A 17,274-nucleotide genomic window follows, 5' to 3' on the forward strand; every position below is an offset into this window, starting at 1 on the left:
GACCACAAGGCAACAGGAGGAGGAACGGCCCCCACATCTGAACCAAAGCAGAGATTTCATCCTCCTCCTCCTTGCCGTCTGTGGTGAGGAACAGCGGTGGCTGGGTCAGGACTGCCGGTGCTGCCATGCCTGCGTCCCCCTCTCCTCACCTTCTCCGCAGCTGTGTTCACGTGAGGGACTGCACAGCCCTGCTCCGGCTGTGGGCACCAGCGAGAACAGGAGGAGAGGGTGTGTATCTCATGGCTTCTGCACTTCGCATCAGCAGTGAAGCCTCCGGCTGTCTCTTGTTTAAACTACAGCATCGTAAAAAACGGGTGCCACTTGCAAAACAGAGCAACGTACAGAAGAGTCTCATTCACATGTGCAGGGTCCCTTGAGGTAGCAGAAAGAGCAGCTTTCCCAGGTCTCGGACATCTGATGTATCTGTAGAAGTCCCAGAGCCAGGGAGATCTACACCAAAAGCACTGCAAATTGTCACATTGCTAAGCAGCATCTTAGTTCCAGCTTTGCCTTATTCCAACCCCTGATATACACCTTGTCGCATACCCTAACGCTTATACATGAGCTGTCATGGAATAGGATCAAAGAGAAGTCCACACCCAAGACATGCCACGCCAGATTATTTTCCTTCCTTCACCTACAGGAACTTCATCTGAAGAACCTTCTTCATACACAGGTGTTATGGAAACACAACAGCTCCCATGCATAGCAGAAGGATGCAACCGTGGCTTGAGCCAGCCAACCAAAGCCAGCCTGCAGTCTCCCCAGCACCGTAACAACAGCAGGAAAGATGGGCCAGTGTGAGTTTTTAGGATACGTTTTCAATCAAAATACGTACCTGCTATCACAGTAGGCTGCCCCTTCACTTCGCACCTGCTGAACCTGTGCTACTGTGTCTCCACTGCTGTTGTTATCAATGCTAATTAAAGCTAGCCCTGGGTTTGCCTATACACGTCGCAGTCATTTTACTGTGTAGGCAAGCTCTGAGGTCCCGAGCCTGTCAGAAGTCTGAACGAAGTCCTCTGTCTCAGAAGCGATCTGAAAGCTGGCATGGCCATTTCGGGGCATGCAGCAGTTCATTCTCACGGAGAAGAAAATTGCCCAGTAAAGGAGCCAGCGAATTCTGTACAGCTGCAGGTGCTCGGCCAATTGTCAACAGAGCTCTGAGCAAAAAATCAAGTGGAAGGACTCCCAGAAATTAGGATACTGCAGTCAGTGAAAGTGAACTTGCACAGATTTACAAAGGGAACGTTATGTTAAATTTCCATGCACGCAGAGCTTTGCCGTCAAAGTGCACGCTTTGCATGTACCTGCCACTTGCCATAAGTTTTCTGACTTGTTTACATCTACTTTTATAATATCTCGGACCCTATTATTTGACCCAGGTTGTTACAACTGAGCTCTAAACCACTTGAATTCAAAACTTCTACAGGAAACTTGAGGAGGTTTGGAAGCGTTAAAGAAATATGCAGATGCAGAGGTTAATAAAGCTGCTTAGCTGGAAAGAATCACCAGAAAGTATCTTTGTGCTAACGTCAGCCAATTTTTCTAAATTTAAATTTTGAAACAATTCGTCATTCATCTTCCTCACCTCCTTCCAATTTACAGCAGTCATTGTAAACATTGCTAGGACAGCACAAGCAGATGATAGAACACTTTCCTTTTAAGAAAGAAGACAGCGCAACTTCAAACCTCTATAAACTTCACCATATTTGGTAAAAATTCAGTAAAGGTTTGCATTCTGTCACCACTATAGCAATAGTAGTGGCCATTTCTGTACACCTTGAAGAGCTAAGAAAATTAACCCACCACCCAAGAACACATACAAAGCAAGTAGCTTACAGTAAGCTAATCTCCATTTTTAATTTTTTTTTTTTTTTATATTATTAAACTACAAAAGGAATCAGGTAGGCATGACATTTTAGTGCTCCAGCGACTTTCATAACAGTTGCTCTGACTTATTTGGCATCTCGTCTTGTCTCTGAATATGACCAAAAGAGGGATTTTGTTTGAAATGAAAGAATATGGCACACAAAGCACCAAAAACTAAGAGTCTTGTACCAATCTCGACTTGTCACGATTTCAGTTTTGTAAAACTTACGCATGCACCATACAGAAATTAAGAGCATTAAAATGAACAGCTAGTGGTAGCCAGGCAGAGATTGGACTTTTTCCTCATTAAAGATAAATACGAAAAAGTACCACAGGATTCCTTTAGACTAATGAAGGGTGAACTCAAACATCACCACAAAAGCAAATTCTCTTAAAAAGGGCAGGACAAATCACTTCTAGTACAAACATGAAGGATTCTGGGCAAGCTCCTTTTGACAGATGAGTTGTGCTTGTAAATGTAGACAAATCTCTCTGCATACGCAGGGCAAACCTCAAAAATTTCAGCCAGTTAAACAAGACTCCCCAGCCAGAAACATTAAATTCTGAAACACAACCACTTACAAGACATCTTTTCCCGCTGAAGAACAAGGTGCAGTACCACAAGCTGTTGGTGAGTAACAAGTCACACGTCTGCACACGCAGCATTTTAAGAATCCAATTTTCTCTGCTCTTCTGGAAACAGAAGTATCACAAGCCTGTGATGGCAGAAAACTTCACAAAGAAAAAAATTCAGAGAGTTAAGAGAACCTCAAAGAGACCAAAGAAAATGAGGACAAATTTCAAGACAGCAATAATTCTGGAGACTACTTTTAACATAAAAAGAATACAGAGACTAGAACTCTGTTTAGCTGATTTATAAAAGCCATAGCAGCAGTGGTTGGGATTTGCTACTTGGTTTGGTAAGCAGATGAGGAGGTCAATACAATGAGTTTAATAACTGGAGCTCCAAGTATAGAGAATGTGTGTGCACACGTGGCTTATTTTTTTTTTTAATGCAACCGATTAAGTCATGGCTCATCAGGTACAAGCAAACTTGACATTTATGACAGAATAAAACATTACGAGGAATAAAGCACATGATCAAAATCTAACATAGCAGACTCTGGAGAAGACCATCTACCCAGGTTTTAAACATTTTTTGAGCCAAGCAAAGAACTTTCTCAATCTGAAACACCCTTTCATGTGAAAGGAATTTACAACTTTAGGGTCTGCACTGAAAAAAAAAACCTGCCCAAAAGCTTCTATAACTTGGACTGAGATGTTTTTGAGGATGAACATTGTTTTCTGTCTCATTCCACCCTTTATTAGAAGAACTTGGGGTGAAAAATTCTGGAACTGGTTTAGCTTGAGTCAGTAGCTAAGGGCAACTCAAAAGCTTCCACAACAGGGCTTCCTCAGCAGCGGTATGAGCTACACACCCAGATTTGAACAGGAGCGCAATTAATCTGAGATTTGCAGTGGGAAAACAAGAGCAGGCACAAGGGAAAAACATTAAGAGGTGCTGTTCACTCTGCAACACTTGGGTGTGCAGAGTCAAATGCACTGGAAGCGTTCAAACCATTTTCTGGCATTTGAACAGTTTCTTGAAATTGTATGATTGCTAATGAGCACCGAGACAACTCACTAGATTCTTCATTAATTCTATTTGTTTCAGAGATGGCAATTATATCAGAACCACGATCCGAAATAAACCAGTGCCAGTCTTCCAGCTTTTCTAACCATGATGATACACAGCTATAGTTATTCTGACTCTTTGGAATCGAGAGTGAGAGAAATCTAGTCTTCCCCTTGTCTTGCTCTCCACAAAAAGTGTTTGTTTGCATAATATTTAGATTTACAGCAGTTAGAAGCAAACTCACAGGCTAATGAATAATAATAAAAAAATCAAGCTGGCGTTTTATTACATTGAGATTTCTTACTGATTGACAGCAATCATTAAGTATAATAGGCTGGTAAAGCTGGACAGCTTGCATGGTATTTTTAAACAAAGGAACTGAGAAAGGTGGTATAGGTAACAATTTTAAACACAGAAATAATTGTTCACCTTAAAATAAGGACAGTACAAAAATAATGTAACACATTTACATTCATTTATCCAAGGCCACCTCTTCATGAGCAGAAGGGAGCAAAGATGATAGTATATAGAATAATACAGCCTAAATTCTCTCACATGTATTCCGAACAGGAACTAGAAAGTTTATTTAGCTTCTGATCCCTTAAAAAGTTATTCCAGCCTCAGATCAGGGAGAAGAACCAAACCCGTCAAACTTTAAGCCATCAAATCCAACACTCTACCATGCTACTATTGAAAAAACATATACATTTATAAAAATAAAGCTAACAAACTAACTGTACAGTCTGTGGTCCCGATTCTGACATTTATAACAAACAGGATGTAGACAAAATTATGGTCTATGAGGTGAGACTGGCCACAGGCAAGAGTTCGGCCATATGTTCAATTTATAAACCTGGGATCTAAGCTTCTCTTTATAACAAGATTAGCTAGGCAAATCTGAGAAACTTGGAGTTTACTATTTTTATCTGTTGCAAAGACCACATGAAAAAGTAAATAAAGACAATGACATTTTGTGACAGAAAAATTAAATACAAGAACCAATTTAAAAAAAACCGAACACAACTAAAAACCCCAAAATACCTAGTAAGACCAGCCTACTAATTAGGCAACAACTTATACAGCTAGACTGAGAGACTTCGTCATCACCCATTAGAAACAGAATATGCAAAGGCTTAAAAATTTATTTTTATCATACACAATATATTGCAGCAGATATCCATAAACTCTAGCTGTTCATCAGCATGACAGAGGACATCAGATTATAAATCTAACAATTCAAGATACAGACGTGTTTCTGAAGTGGTATATCTGAACCTTTGTAAATAGATGAACAAGCTTCCATTTTTGTGAGCAGCTCTGATGACATGGTGTTAGTGTACAGAAGTATCTTCATCTACATTTCCTCAAGGCTTCTCTTGATAGCTTCTTCCAATTCTGCATCTTCCTCTGTATAAACAAAAAAAAATTATCATCTCAAACCATGGTTGATAACTAGTCATAAACACAACTACATTAATATTACTACATAAAGCAACAAATTACTTCCGTGGGCCATGCCAGCAGACTGCAAAAAGAAGGCAGAGAAACAGAATGAAAGTATTTTCCCTCCTTCTGTCTTATACTATCTTTTCAACACTTCAAAATATAGGAACAACCTCTACACCCTTCCACTGCATTAACTAGGGGCAGCCCAGTGATTAGTTTAAGAGTATAACTACATATTTACTGGTCAAAATAATACCAAGGTTAGAACCCATGTGTATGCACGAAGAAAAATAAATAAAGCATTAAAATGAAAAAGACAGACACAAAAAACAAGCAGAGAGGTTTCAGTATTTTCATTCCAGTTCCTTATCAACAGATACTCCCGTACCTACGTACCTACGTTCTGACTTGGTACCATTGTTGTCGCTCTTACTAGGAAGGCCAGACATAAGCAGAGAAAAAGTCACATCAGCAGTAAGAATAGTCTAGATCGGGGCTGTAACATTTTTGATGGTGGGGGGGGAAGACTGCATTGCACTCGTCTGACTTGTTAACAACCTCTCTTAAACACCTTTCATAATACTCAAAAAAGCAACTCCGTTTCTGCATTACATTTAGGTTGGTTTGGACACTAATTGTTTGGGGTTAGTGAATTAAGTATCATAAGTTAGACAAGGTTTGTATGTACAGTAAATACTAATACCAATGGTATAGTTGGAAAAATGAAAGCAACTTTCAGACACACTGTCATTCCTGAATTATTCATCTTCTGCTTTAGGAGGAGTTCATCCTATAAAAAAAGCTGTCTGTTCTTATGACAAAGGAAACAGAATGATTATATATATGAACATAGCAGATTTTAAAACTTTAATTATTGTTGGGCTGTTTTATGCAAGGCCTGGATTTGGAACAGAAATAGTATCAATGAATGCTCTGTCATGTCAGCAGAGCCATATTTATTCACCTGGACTTCACTGTAACATCCGGTACTACTGATAAAAAGAGATGTTAGTTTCTGAAAAGAAAACATTACTTTGTCACAGAAACAAAAAAGAAATTTTGAAACCAAAATAAAGCAGCAAGCCATTTGCAGTCAACTGCTTGCATCAAAATATATTGTCCATTAGCCAGAAAGCACGTGCAAGAATCAAGAATAAGGTCCAAACTGTGACTCTGCTGGTAACGGCATGCGGTTAGCTCCACAGTGATACCTGGATTGTCCTCTGTTCCCTGGAGCTGCTGAAGCAGCTTTTTCTGCCTCCTACACTTGCTTTTTGCTTTCTCCTCTTCCAGCAGTTACTAGTGTTTTTTCCTTTTTACCCCTTTCTGGGGCTGATTTTGCCTCCTCACTCCCTTTGCCTCCTCACTCCCTTTGCCATCAACCACGCAGGCAGCCAGTGTGCACGGCCGAAGCCAGGCTGCCTCGTAAGGTCAGATGCCTTCAGCACCACAGCATCAGAACTGGGGCCTCCTGCGTGCACCAAATGCCGCTGCAGTCCCTGATGGCAATACCCACTGCGAGGGGGACCTGAGCGCAGCAAACTCGCAGTACTCTAGAAATATTTAGTAACAGTTGGTAAATTTATAACTGAATAAATTCTGGGAATATAAGATTCAGTTATCAGTTTTATCACTGACCTTGTGCAAATTATTTATTGATTTTTTTTTTTTTTAGTTAGTTTTATTTCCATCAGGTGGAAGAGTAGAGTCAAGCTTTTAAACAATAAATTATTTTCAAAGTGCACTGTAGTCCGTCACCAAACATTAATGACTATGTTGTACGAACACCACCACTAAGCACAACAGCAAAAAGGATGAAAACAATTTCAAATAAGGTAAGATACAATGTAGAGCAGACAGCTGTACTGCCGATTCAAACTCGTGTATAAATCTTTTAGGAGAGCAGAGTGCTTTGTTGAGATATAACGCCTAATTTTGAACTATTTATTCAGAAATTCAACTATTTAGTCAGTAGTTCTACTCTGAGTCAACAGAGTCATCTTAAACTGGTACAAAGTGAGCTCAGTCAAGTCTTTAATTGCACAATACCCTGTGGTACACAGATAAAATAGATTTTAAGTCTGCTGGCATACTTTTCAGGTTAGGAAATTATTTTTTATTTATAACTCATCACAGTGTTCTTAACTACTCAAGATTGCCCAGCATATTTTAGAGAGTATTCCTAAGAGGTCACTTGCTGTAAAACTGATTCTAAGTTTAGTTTCTGTATCTTCCATAATTAATAGCACTCCTGAACACAGAAAAGTAAAAGTTAACAGACCTTCCTGTTTCTTTGTTTCTTCTAAGCTCCTCTTCATTGTTAGTTTGATATCTTCATCCTCTTCACTATCTGAACCTTAAATGCACAAATGAAACATAAATTACACGTTGTTTCTAATAAAAAAAAAGTTAAGTCCCCTCTTGCATTTCTCTTACTGTAACAACATTGCAGGTTGGATTTGAAGAAATACACTTGTTATGATCTGAAAATCAAGATAAAAATACATTATAGTGGTAGTTCAAGACAGTAACTCAAGAGACAGTTATTTTTATATATTTTTACCTTCTTCCCTTTATCCCCAAAATCTAGACGCAGACTGCTTCAATTTTATATTATTTTAAAGCAGTAACAAGAAATAATAGGTGCAGAAGCTACTGTTAATGTCTACTGCATTTGCTTTTTTGTAATACTTAGTTATTAAAAAAAAAGACGTTACTCACTTTCTACAAAATGAATCAAGGATTTAATTATGGGAAGAAGTGCTATAGCGTGTCTCTGCCTACGTATGATCTTAGCCGTATTTTGTTGCCTAAATGCTCCATTTGAACAATGGAGTGCTATACCTCAACTGAGCAGTACAATTCAGCAGATGTTGTTCAAGTCTCACAGAAGAAAAAAGTTGATACACTTAGTTTAATCTGCTAACTCATCATAGCCAAGCCCAGCCAAAACTCCACCACCTTTCCCTTTCTAAATAATGCTCTTCATGAGGCTGGTTTCCAGCTCCGGAATGACAGCTCCATTTTGAAGTGTCTAGTAGGGATTGGTGTACCTAAAGTGTTTTCTTTTGTTTTTTTATTTGCTTTAAACAGTCTCAGTAATCTACAGGTTAAAAAATAAACAAGTCGATGAGTCACATTATGTATTCATTCTCCTGCTACAGGCTATTGCTATTTTGGGAGATGGTCTCTGTAATAAAGTCTTACAGTATTCGCAATCGACTAGGTCTCCTACGGTCACACCCACAGAAGCACTTCCCTTGAAGTCATCACATTTATTAGTACACCAGTGTACTTCTGATTACGTTTACCGGCAAAGAACATTTCGATATGGATATCTAATTTACTGACTGTGTGACTTCTGGCATTTTAAATGACCCAAGGAAGGTATTCAAAGAGACAGGTACACTTTCTAAAATCGGTTTTCAAACCTCTGACACATATACCTTGTTTGAACAACAACATTGCTGACTTTCCTAATTCCAGGAATACAAACTCCAACAGCTGGTATCAAACAGAGATCAGGAGCCCACAAAGATGCCAGAAATAGTTGGATACACATTGCAGTTAAAATGGTCCTTCTTCAGTCACTTGGCAGACCTACTATGAATCCTTTTTGGAGCTGCCTACTATCTCTGGGCAGAAGAGAGACTATTTTTTACATGATCTTCCAAAGCAAACAAAGCAAAAGAAAGAAAAATCCACATAACCCAAACAAATGTCATTACAACCACTTACAAAAGGGAAGAAAAAAAGCAATGAAAAGGTTTTGCACAAGTGGCTTCTCCCTCATTAACCCTCCTTTTACTCTTCCAGCCCAGAAGACATCTCAGACTGCTCTAAAAAGTTTTGTACCCATTAGAGGTGTAACAGTTGAAGCAATCACTCCCTAACTAATTTGTTGGTGTAAGTATAATGAAAGAATTGAGATCTTGAGAGCAGTAAGTAATAAGGTATAGTAGAAGGGAACCTCTGGTTTTCTTCCATTTCAAATAAAAATGCATTAGGGGCACTTTCCTGAAGTTTTGTGGGTTTTTTTAGGCAACTTGACAGAAGATGCTGGCAAACAGGAAAGCAATATTCTTCTGATTGGCATCTTGCATAGATGGTTAAACAGCAGAGGATCGGAGTACTCAGAAATTCAGCAGTTTCTTTCAGATATGATCTAAAGAAGTCAACTTTCCTGGAACAGGTTATAGTGTCAGTTAGCATTTACCACAGAAGCAGCCATGATGGCAACCCACTGACACGCTGTTCGAGGACAGCACTTTCCTGCTTACTCCCGGCTCCCTCGACCCAGGCAACCGGCTAACCTGACACTCATTTTTCAGAATATAGCAGATTGGCAGCTAAGTTGACTTTACTGTCAATTAGGACAGTTATGAATGCTAAAACAGGATTTGTAGATAGAATTATTATTTTAGTTCATTAAGAAAAAGTCTAGGATTCATCCTATGTATTAATGCAGGCCTCATCTTGCCGAAATGTTTTGTTAGTCTCACCACCTTAATTACACCGCTGTAATAACACAGGGTACACATTCATATTGGAACAGAGGTATATGCAAACTGGCATGCAAAACATTGAAACATTTTAAAACAAGCTGCCTGCCTCATGATTTATCACTGCACCTGATACGCACTAACTAAATACAACCTGATAGTTATAACATCACAGAGCACAGGTTTGCTTAAAGCATAGTTGAAGAAACACCATTCCACTGCCAGAAACTATGAAACTTGAAAACATTTAGTACTGATCTTCCATTAGTTTGAGGGGAAAAATAAAAAAAAAATCAGCTCGGAGTCAAATGTGGTCATGAAGCACATTAAAGAAGTCTCCTGAGCTACACTCTGCCTTCACTGGTCATTATTTGCAAGACTCCTCTCCCCTCTACCTAACTGTATTAATGTACATTCAACTTCCCATGAAGGCAGTTGCTGGATTCTCCAAAATTTTTGAGTTGGTACAAGTTAACCCGTTAAGAGGCTAGCAAAGAGTCAAATCTTATTTAGGAGCTTTTGACACAAAGACTTGTCCGTATCTCAAATTATAATGAGGCTTTCCTTATCCAAAAACAAAAACATGGTTATGCTTGTCCTCAGCGTCCCCCCCTGCCTCCACCCTCCCCAAACCTACACAGAGCACAGACTAAAGGCACAAAAGCAGTAAAGATGAGAATTTTAAGATGTTCTGATATGACTCTATGAGAATCAGGAATAACACTGTACCAGAAGAAAAGCCATCTCCAGGCAAAAATCCTAGGCAGAAATACTCCAACAAATAAGGGGGTAGGGGCAGGAACGAGGCTTCCTTTAGGGGCTAGACAGCAAGAACTCTTAGTGTGGAACTCATCACTTGTCAACTAAAGAGAAAGAAAGGCCAACTGATTGAACAGATGCATTTTCAAGTCAGAAGAGAGCAGGCTGCTTTTCCACATGGGACAGGTCATTGTGCTTGACCTCATGTTGCTCGTAGCGTGTCTGTACCCTGTGACTGAACTCTGCTCTCCAGGAGGTCTTGGATTCCAGTTAAGAATATACTCCATGCAAATATCACAGACTGGCTGAGGTTGGAAGGGACCTCTCGAGGTCATCTTATCCAGCCCCCCTGCTCAAGCAATGTCACCTAGAGCCCGCTGCCCAGGACTATCTCCAGATGGCTCTTGAATATTACCAAAGAGATACTGTACTGGGGAGCTCAGAACTTGACAGTTATGGCCTTACCAGTGCTGAGTAGAGGGAAAGGACCACCTCCCTGAACCTGCTAGCAACAGTCCTCCTAATGCAGCCCAGGGTGCCGTCGACCTTCTTAACCATGAGAGCCCATTGCTGGCTTGTGGTCAACTTGGTGTCTACCAGGACCCCCAGGTCCTTTTCTGCAAAGCTGTTTTCCAGCTGGTTGACCCCTGGTCAGCATATATTGGTGCTTGGGGTTGTTCCTCCCCGGGTGCAGGACTTTGCACTTCTCTTTGTTGAACTTCATGAGGTTCCTGTCAGCCCATTTCTCCCCCGTCAAGGTTCCTCTGGATGGCAGCACAACCCCCTGGTGTATCAGCTGCCACTCCCAGCTTTGTGTCATCAGCAAACCTGCTGAGGGTACACTCTGCCCCACCATCTAAGTCATTAATGAAGACAAACAGGACTGGACCCAGTACTGACCCCTGGGGTACACTGCTGGTTGCTGGCCTCCAACTGGACTTCACTGATCACCATGTTCTGGGTCTGGCCATTCAGCCAGTTTTCAGTCCACCTCACAGTTTGCTCATCCAGCCCACACTTCATGAGCGTATACTTGTGGTACTGCTGGCATCTTCTGATGATGGAGAGTAAATGAGAATGTTTTAATTTGGAGAAATGAGGCATATCTTGTCTCTCTTGTTAAAATGCTTAGCACATTCTGTAGTTCCCAGCTCCTCTGGGGTCAGAGAGAAAGCAATTGCTCAGTTTCTCAGCCAAGAGATCTTAAGATATGGACTCTTCTCTAGTACCTTTTGTTAAATAAACAACAGCTAAGAAACTCTGACCATACCTATTCTCTCAAAGAAATCCTACTGCTCACTATTGTCCTCACGTATTTCCAAATTCCTGCTGGAAGAACAAAAAACAAACAAACAAACAAACCCCAAAAGCCCCCAAAAAACAGGAAAGCAAATTCTAGATGGATATAGAGCTCAGAAAGATCAACCCTATAGATAGGAGCAAATGTAGTGATTTTTTGACATTTCATGAGTCTCTCCTAGAAACCTATTCTGGGAAGAGACCGGTGAACTTTCACAGAATGCAAGCGCCACCCACTGTCCTGACATTGAAGCGCCACAACTTGAATTTGTACTGGCTGCCCACATGCCTCAGCATAATTCGCCCCCCTATATCTGACCCTCTTCTCTTGCAACCTCCCTAGTTACCACCATTCCCTTAATAATTTCCATCAGGTTTACCAGTTCCTCTGTCTCACCAGAGACTCAGTTTCCCTTTCCTGGCCTTAGTCCTCCTCCATTGCCACACAACTTCTTAACGCACCTCCTGACTACTTCACATGTTGTGAAGTCTCACACCTTACCTTCACTTCTCTCTCCTACAATGCTCCTTCTCTTAGTCTTTTCAGTAACTCCCCATCTCATCTGCCTCTTTACTACCCCAACATACAATGACATTCATATCACACTTAACTCACTGTCTCTCCAACCACTGACCCTTTTCCTTTTACAGTTGATGTCTGAAGTTTTAGTGCTACCTTACCTTAAGGATACCATTAAAGTTACCTCATTTGGAATTCTAGTAACTACTTAGCGAAAAACTTAGTATCAGTACCCCATCCTTACCTTTGTTAGCAATCATGTTCGGTATGTGTGATCATGCTGCCTTTAAAACAGTGTTCCTTGGCTTCCAGAATCCTTTCCTTTATTCCTTCTCCAACATGTCCCTGAAGGATCCTCCCCACATACTCCTCCCCAGTACTTACTGCTCTAAACTCCATTTCTTCGTTAAGGTAACATCAGCTGTAAATGCAAGTACAGCTACTCCCTACTGAGGGTGCACAAATACACAAGACCTCTCTTCCTCCATGCAAACCAAAGCTTCACTCTATATATCTCCCCCTACAGATGCTCATTCATCTGTTCATTCAAGTGTAGCATGACTAAAAATAAGGCTTTCCATCCCCCATCCTCCTACAATTGCGGTTTGTTTGTTTGTTTGGTTGGTTTTTTTTTTTTTTTTGAAACTGTGGCCAATACCGTGATGGTTACTCAGATTTTCATTTAATCTTCGTCTTAGACACCTCTCTAAAATTCACAACCAGATTAAACTAAACCTTGAAGATTTTTTTGGTATGATCTGTGTGGTGAGGTCTTCCCAGTTCATCCACTTGGCTACAATTCTTGTTCAGACTCATTATCTTAGGTCTTAATGTATTGCTTTCTCCCTAGGGCGTATACATACATCCAAAGATGCACACAAGAGATGCCACTGACATACCAAAGCCAATAATAACTTCCTGTTGTAGCTAAACACAAGGTTACAACTCAAGGGTGACTTTCTTATCACTTCCTACTGCAATAGGCTGTGGCCACCGTAATAACAGTGTAAATAAAAGAACAGATGCTTACTAGAGCAACTATCATTCATTCAAGGTGCATCACACTGCAGTTGCTCATGCCCTTCACATTCAGTCTCTTTGGATGGTGAGGGCTGGAGGCTGTGACCTATCTTTGGTCATTTGCAGTGTGTGTTAACTGAAGGTTCGGAAAAAGCAGAGACTGGGGTCAGATGTGATATTCATATCGTATCTCAACACCCACAAAAACTTGACTACTGAGAAGGCAAGCAATTATTCTCAACATCTTCCGTAAATTAATTCTTAATTCCTCTTAAATTCTTTTGTTGGCTGTATGTAACCCAAAAGCTTTTTGGGATAGTGGGAGCTAGGAAGCTTAGCAGCATTCATGAAAATGAACTGAAATCCTGCTCTCCCAAATATAAACTCTCATAGAAGCTGCATTCAGTAGTATTTAAACACTTTGGACAATAGTAGCAGACTGACAACTCCACTTGAGCACAGTGGAAACGAACCTTATGGGTCAGTGAAAGAGGTGCAGTGGCTATTTGGCAGGCAACACAGTACATCGCTACACCATTGATTTTGACAGTCTCATGAAGACAGCCTGGCTCTTTAAAAGAAAGGAGAAGAAATACTCAAAAAAAATTTGGTCCTCTTACTAAAAAAGTCTGTTTTACTTAAGAGCTCATTTGAATATGACTGAGAAATACAGTTAACTCACACAAAAATCACTTTTGTCAACCAAGAAGTTGTGGCATTCCTGTCAGTATCAGGATGGGTACGATGACCCCTAACCTACCATCAGCTTGCCCTCAACATTGTCCAGCAATCATTAAAAGTATAAGCTGTAGCAGTACTGTCATGACTAGATATCAAGTGTCATGACATAAACAACGGAATGATGGGTTTTTTTCAGCATGCTACAAACTTTTCTTTGCAAAGGAATTAGAGCGGGAGACATTGAAAACTCTTCCCTTCTACCCTTCTCAAACCACTCCATTAATATGCATGAATATCTGATCATGTGTGGTGCCTTCAGCATTAAAGGAAAAAAAAACAAACAACCAACCTTCTGTATTTATGAACTCAGGTTTAGCAGCAGAAGAAAGCAAATAAAAATAAATGTCTTGCCCACTTTTTTCATACCTGAAAGGAAATTCATGCATCCACTACAGCCAGTGGTCTCCTAAGGTAACATACAGTTGTTACCCTATTGCAACATACGCAGGAACTTTTATTTTTATTTATTTTAAAATGAATGCACGTACCACAGTTCCCACTGCAGTTCTGCTGACAAGGTAAAATGGTTCACAAGGTGCAACCGTCAGAGACGGCCACAATCCAAATGCAATCCAACTGCTTACAAGCTAATGACAGCTCTGTGAAGGTGATTCAGGGAAATAACTTTTTCATTCTGAAGCTCATCCACTACCAACAAATGTCTTACATTTTTCAACACAGTTCTCTGTGGTAACCGTTTCTTGCTTATTTCTCCCTCCAGAATAATAGCTATAGGCTTGGGAAAGTCACAAAGCAAGCAATTCTTGTTTATATTTCCTTACATTCATCTGCATTTCTGTAACAGGACAACAGGTTATACCAGCCTATGATACCTTGCACGACTTTCTGTCTCAGCCCTCCGATACTGGCCTTGCCACACTAAGACTTGCAAATGCTTGCTCATGCTGCTGAGCCACACAGTGAAGTATGCAGCCACACAGTGAAGTATGTATTCTGTGGTGGCTTTATCTTTTTAAAAAAAACTTTATAGACTCTTGGTAATGACAGCATCCCACTACATAGCGAACATCAGCCTATTATCAAAAATGAATTTTCTAATGTCCTGTTTTAGTACAGGAACAGGAGACAAAGGCAGCTCTCACTATCTGGGTCCCCCTGGCTGACACTGACTGGAGAAAGGGACCAAGGATGGCTCGAGACAATTCTGTTCCTTACAAGTTTGCCAGGGAATGCCAACAGCCAAAGGACTCATGTGTGATTCCATCACTTTCCTGGCTCAAAATTCTGTTTGCATTTTTTGTTTTGGTTTTTTGTTTGTTTGGTTTTGTTTGTTTTTAATAACATGACCACATGCATAACTTAAGTGGGATGCACAACAATTAGCCAGCCAGCAAGTTAAGGTTTGGGGCCTCTCAACAGAGCCCATCACCATAAGAGCAAATTAAATATTAACATAGTAAATGACATTGAAAGAACAGTTAGATTGGGAAACTTCTGAAAGCAAGAGCAATATAAAGAAAAATACTGGAGTATAATTTATACACAGAAAACGGTTAGATCAATGTCATCACCTCTGAGCCAGTATATCCCGGTGATTAAAGCTATACTAGCAAAACTACCCAGGCAGGGAGCTATAGTACCCTTACATAGCAAAACAGTCATTCCCCTCTCCTCACCGCCTCGTGTCGTTAAGTCACACAACAAACTGTACAAGAAAGGGAGGCCCCTACAGCTAAATTGACTTGACTGCTTGCAAGTTACAGCTCTCTTCCAACTCTTCCTCCCTAAAATATGCAAAGCTCCCAAAGCAAAACCAGCCTCCCACATTAATACATAGTTATAGCTATAATTACATTAGAAGAGATCTATCAATCTAGGAATTGCAATACACTCTACAAAGAAAACATTCTTAGTGGGAATGCAATGATTCAACGTGCAGCTTTATGAATAACTATGGAGAAAAGTCATCTTCCCCCTTGAGCAAAATGAACTGCACCAGTGCAAGTGACAGTTCTGTAATTAATTACACCAAGAAATTTTACTGGTATGGCTGCTTCTGGCTGGGAATCACACCTCCGTAATCCAGCTGAAAAATCTAGACCAGCAAATGCCTGGGGTGGCCAGAAAACTCTATAAGCACCTTTTCTGTATCAGAAGCACATAAATCAATTCCAGCTCACCACAGATCGTTTTTTTCAGGAAACCATTTAATTATCCTATCTTTCTTTCTTCCTTTAATCGATTGATGCCAATTCACCGTTCAGTGCTGGCACTCCACTTCAGTATTCCTGGTAGAACAGCAGTACCATGCAATAGCTCTCATACACCTGCATCAAAACTAGCAGTGTATTTTTCTGAAAACAGTTTGGGGCTAATTCAGAAACAACTTTCTGTAATATGCACTCGATTTACAAGCCCCCAAAACCACAAGAAGCAGCCAGGAAAAGCAATAGCATGTCTACAGAGAAATGTCAGGTCTTCTAGGAAAACTTTACTTCAAGATATTTTAAAATACTGACAAGTATTAAAACTCATCTCAGCTCCAGTATCCTTCGCGTGAAAATGAGCTGCCTCAAACCTCTTTGATTATCCTACATAAAAACATTGCAACCGTTTTAGTGTGCCATTAACTAGAATATGGCATTCTAGAGAACTTAAAAGCTTTCACTGACATTTTTCCTCCAAACAGATATGTGAGCCATGTGCCAGTAAGACAAATATCAAGTGACTGGAAGTGGCCAGGAGGACAATCAGAGTTAAAATACGCAGAGATATTTTGGGAAATCATGATGCTTTAGCAGGGTCATGTTTGTTTCAGACCCAGAACAAATCAAGCAAAGCAGATTTGAGTACCAATTGACAAATATGCACACGAGAGTGCTCTAAACAGCTTCCCTAACTAGAAAGGGGGTTTCAGAGTGAAACAACAGTTTGTCGCCTGCTATAGAAGAATAAATCCTATAAAGAATACAGGGAGGACAGACTTTGTTATGCTGAATAAAATGCCTAAGTCTAGTTTCAAAGCTTGCCCCAAGCAAGTTGATTTTCTGATCTATATTTCATTGAAATACCAGTACAATACCAATACAAGAAGCATCAAGCAACAGCTGGTGTTATCAGCACAAGCGTTCAATTCTTTTATTGGAAAGAACTATTGGTTTACTGGAAAGATTGTGTTTAATGTTTACTTTCTACCTTTTGTGGTATCTGAAATGCTGTTTAACAAGGCACACATCATGTCTCCTTCAATGTGGTGAGGATTTAGGATGCGAGCTGACCGCTGAGTCATCTTAAATTGACTTTCCAGTTCCAGGAAGCTTTTGTCTCCAGAAAGTACAGTGAAAGGAATTTGCTTGGGCAGGTGCTCATCCAGACGACCAGCCTGTACGGAAAGAAGTGACAAGTGTTGAAACTGAGATCACGTTTTTATCTCGTGAGGTTTGGCTGGCTTTTGTAAGACACCTTTCATAGGAAAGCCTTCTACATCAACCTACCTCCGCTTTTATGGTCCGATGCAC

The 17,274-nt window shown here is 40.3% G+C and overlaps 1 protein-coding gene across 2 annotated transcripts in view; it reads right to left on the reverse strand.

The window, feature by feature from the left end:
* Positions 1 to 2,573: 2,573 nt before the first annotated feature.
* Positions 2,574 to 17,274, reverse strand: part of ZNF451 (zinc finger protein 451) — a 42,978-nt gene continuing 28,277 nt past the window's right edge. The window contains exons 13-16 of one of the 2 annotated variants that reach the window (XR_014227647.1): positions 16,952 to 17,138; positions 7,236 to 7,310; positions 4,758 to 4,915; positions 2,574 to 2,604 (exon numbers count right to left, since the gene is read on the reverse strand). Coding sequence is in view for 1 of the 2 variants with exons in the window: in XM_082306687.1 (XP_082162813.1) it covers positions 4,863 to 4,915; positions 7,236 to 7,310; positions 16,952 to 17,138 (315 nt within the window). In the remaining variant the exon portion in view is untranslated. Of the gene's footprint in view, positions 2,605 to 3,635; positions 4,916 to 7,235; positions 7,311 to 16,951; positions 17,139 to 17,274 lie in introns of those variants that run through there. The other variant, XM_082306687.1, reaches the window with a different exon arrangement.

This window comes from Platalea leucorodia (genome assembly GCF_965183815.1).
Source record: "Platalea leucorodia genome assembly, chromosome: 3".
In the NCBI taxonomy this organism is placed as follows: Eukaryota; Metazoa; Chordata; class Aves; order Pelecaniformes; family Threskiornithidae; genus Platalea; species Platalea leucorodia.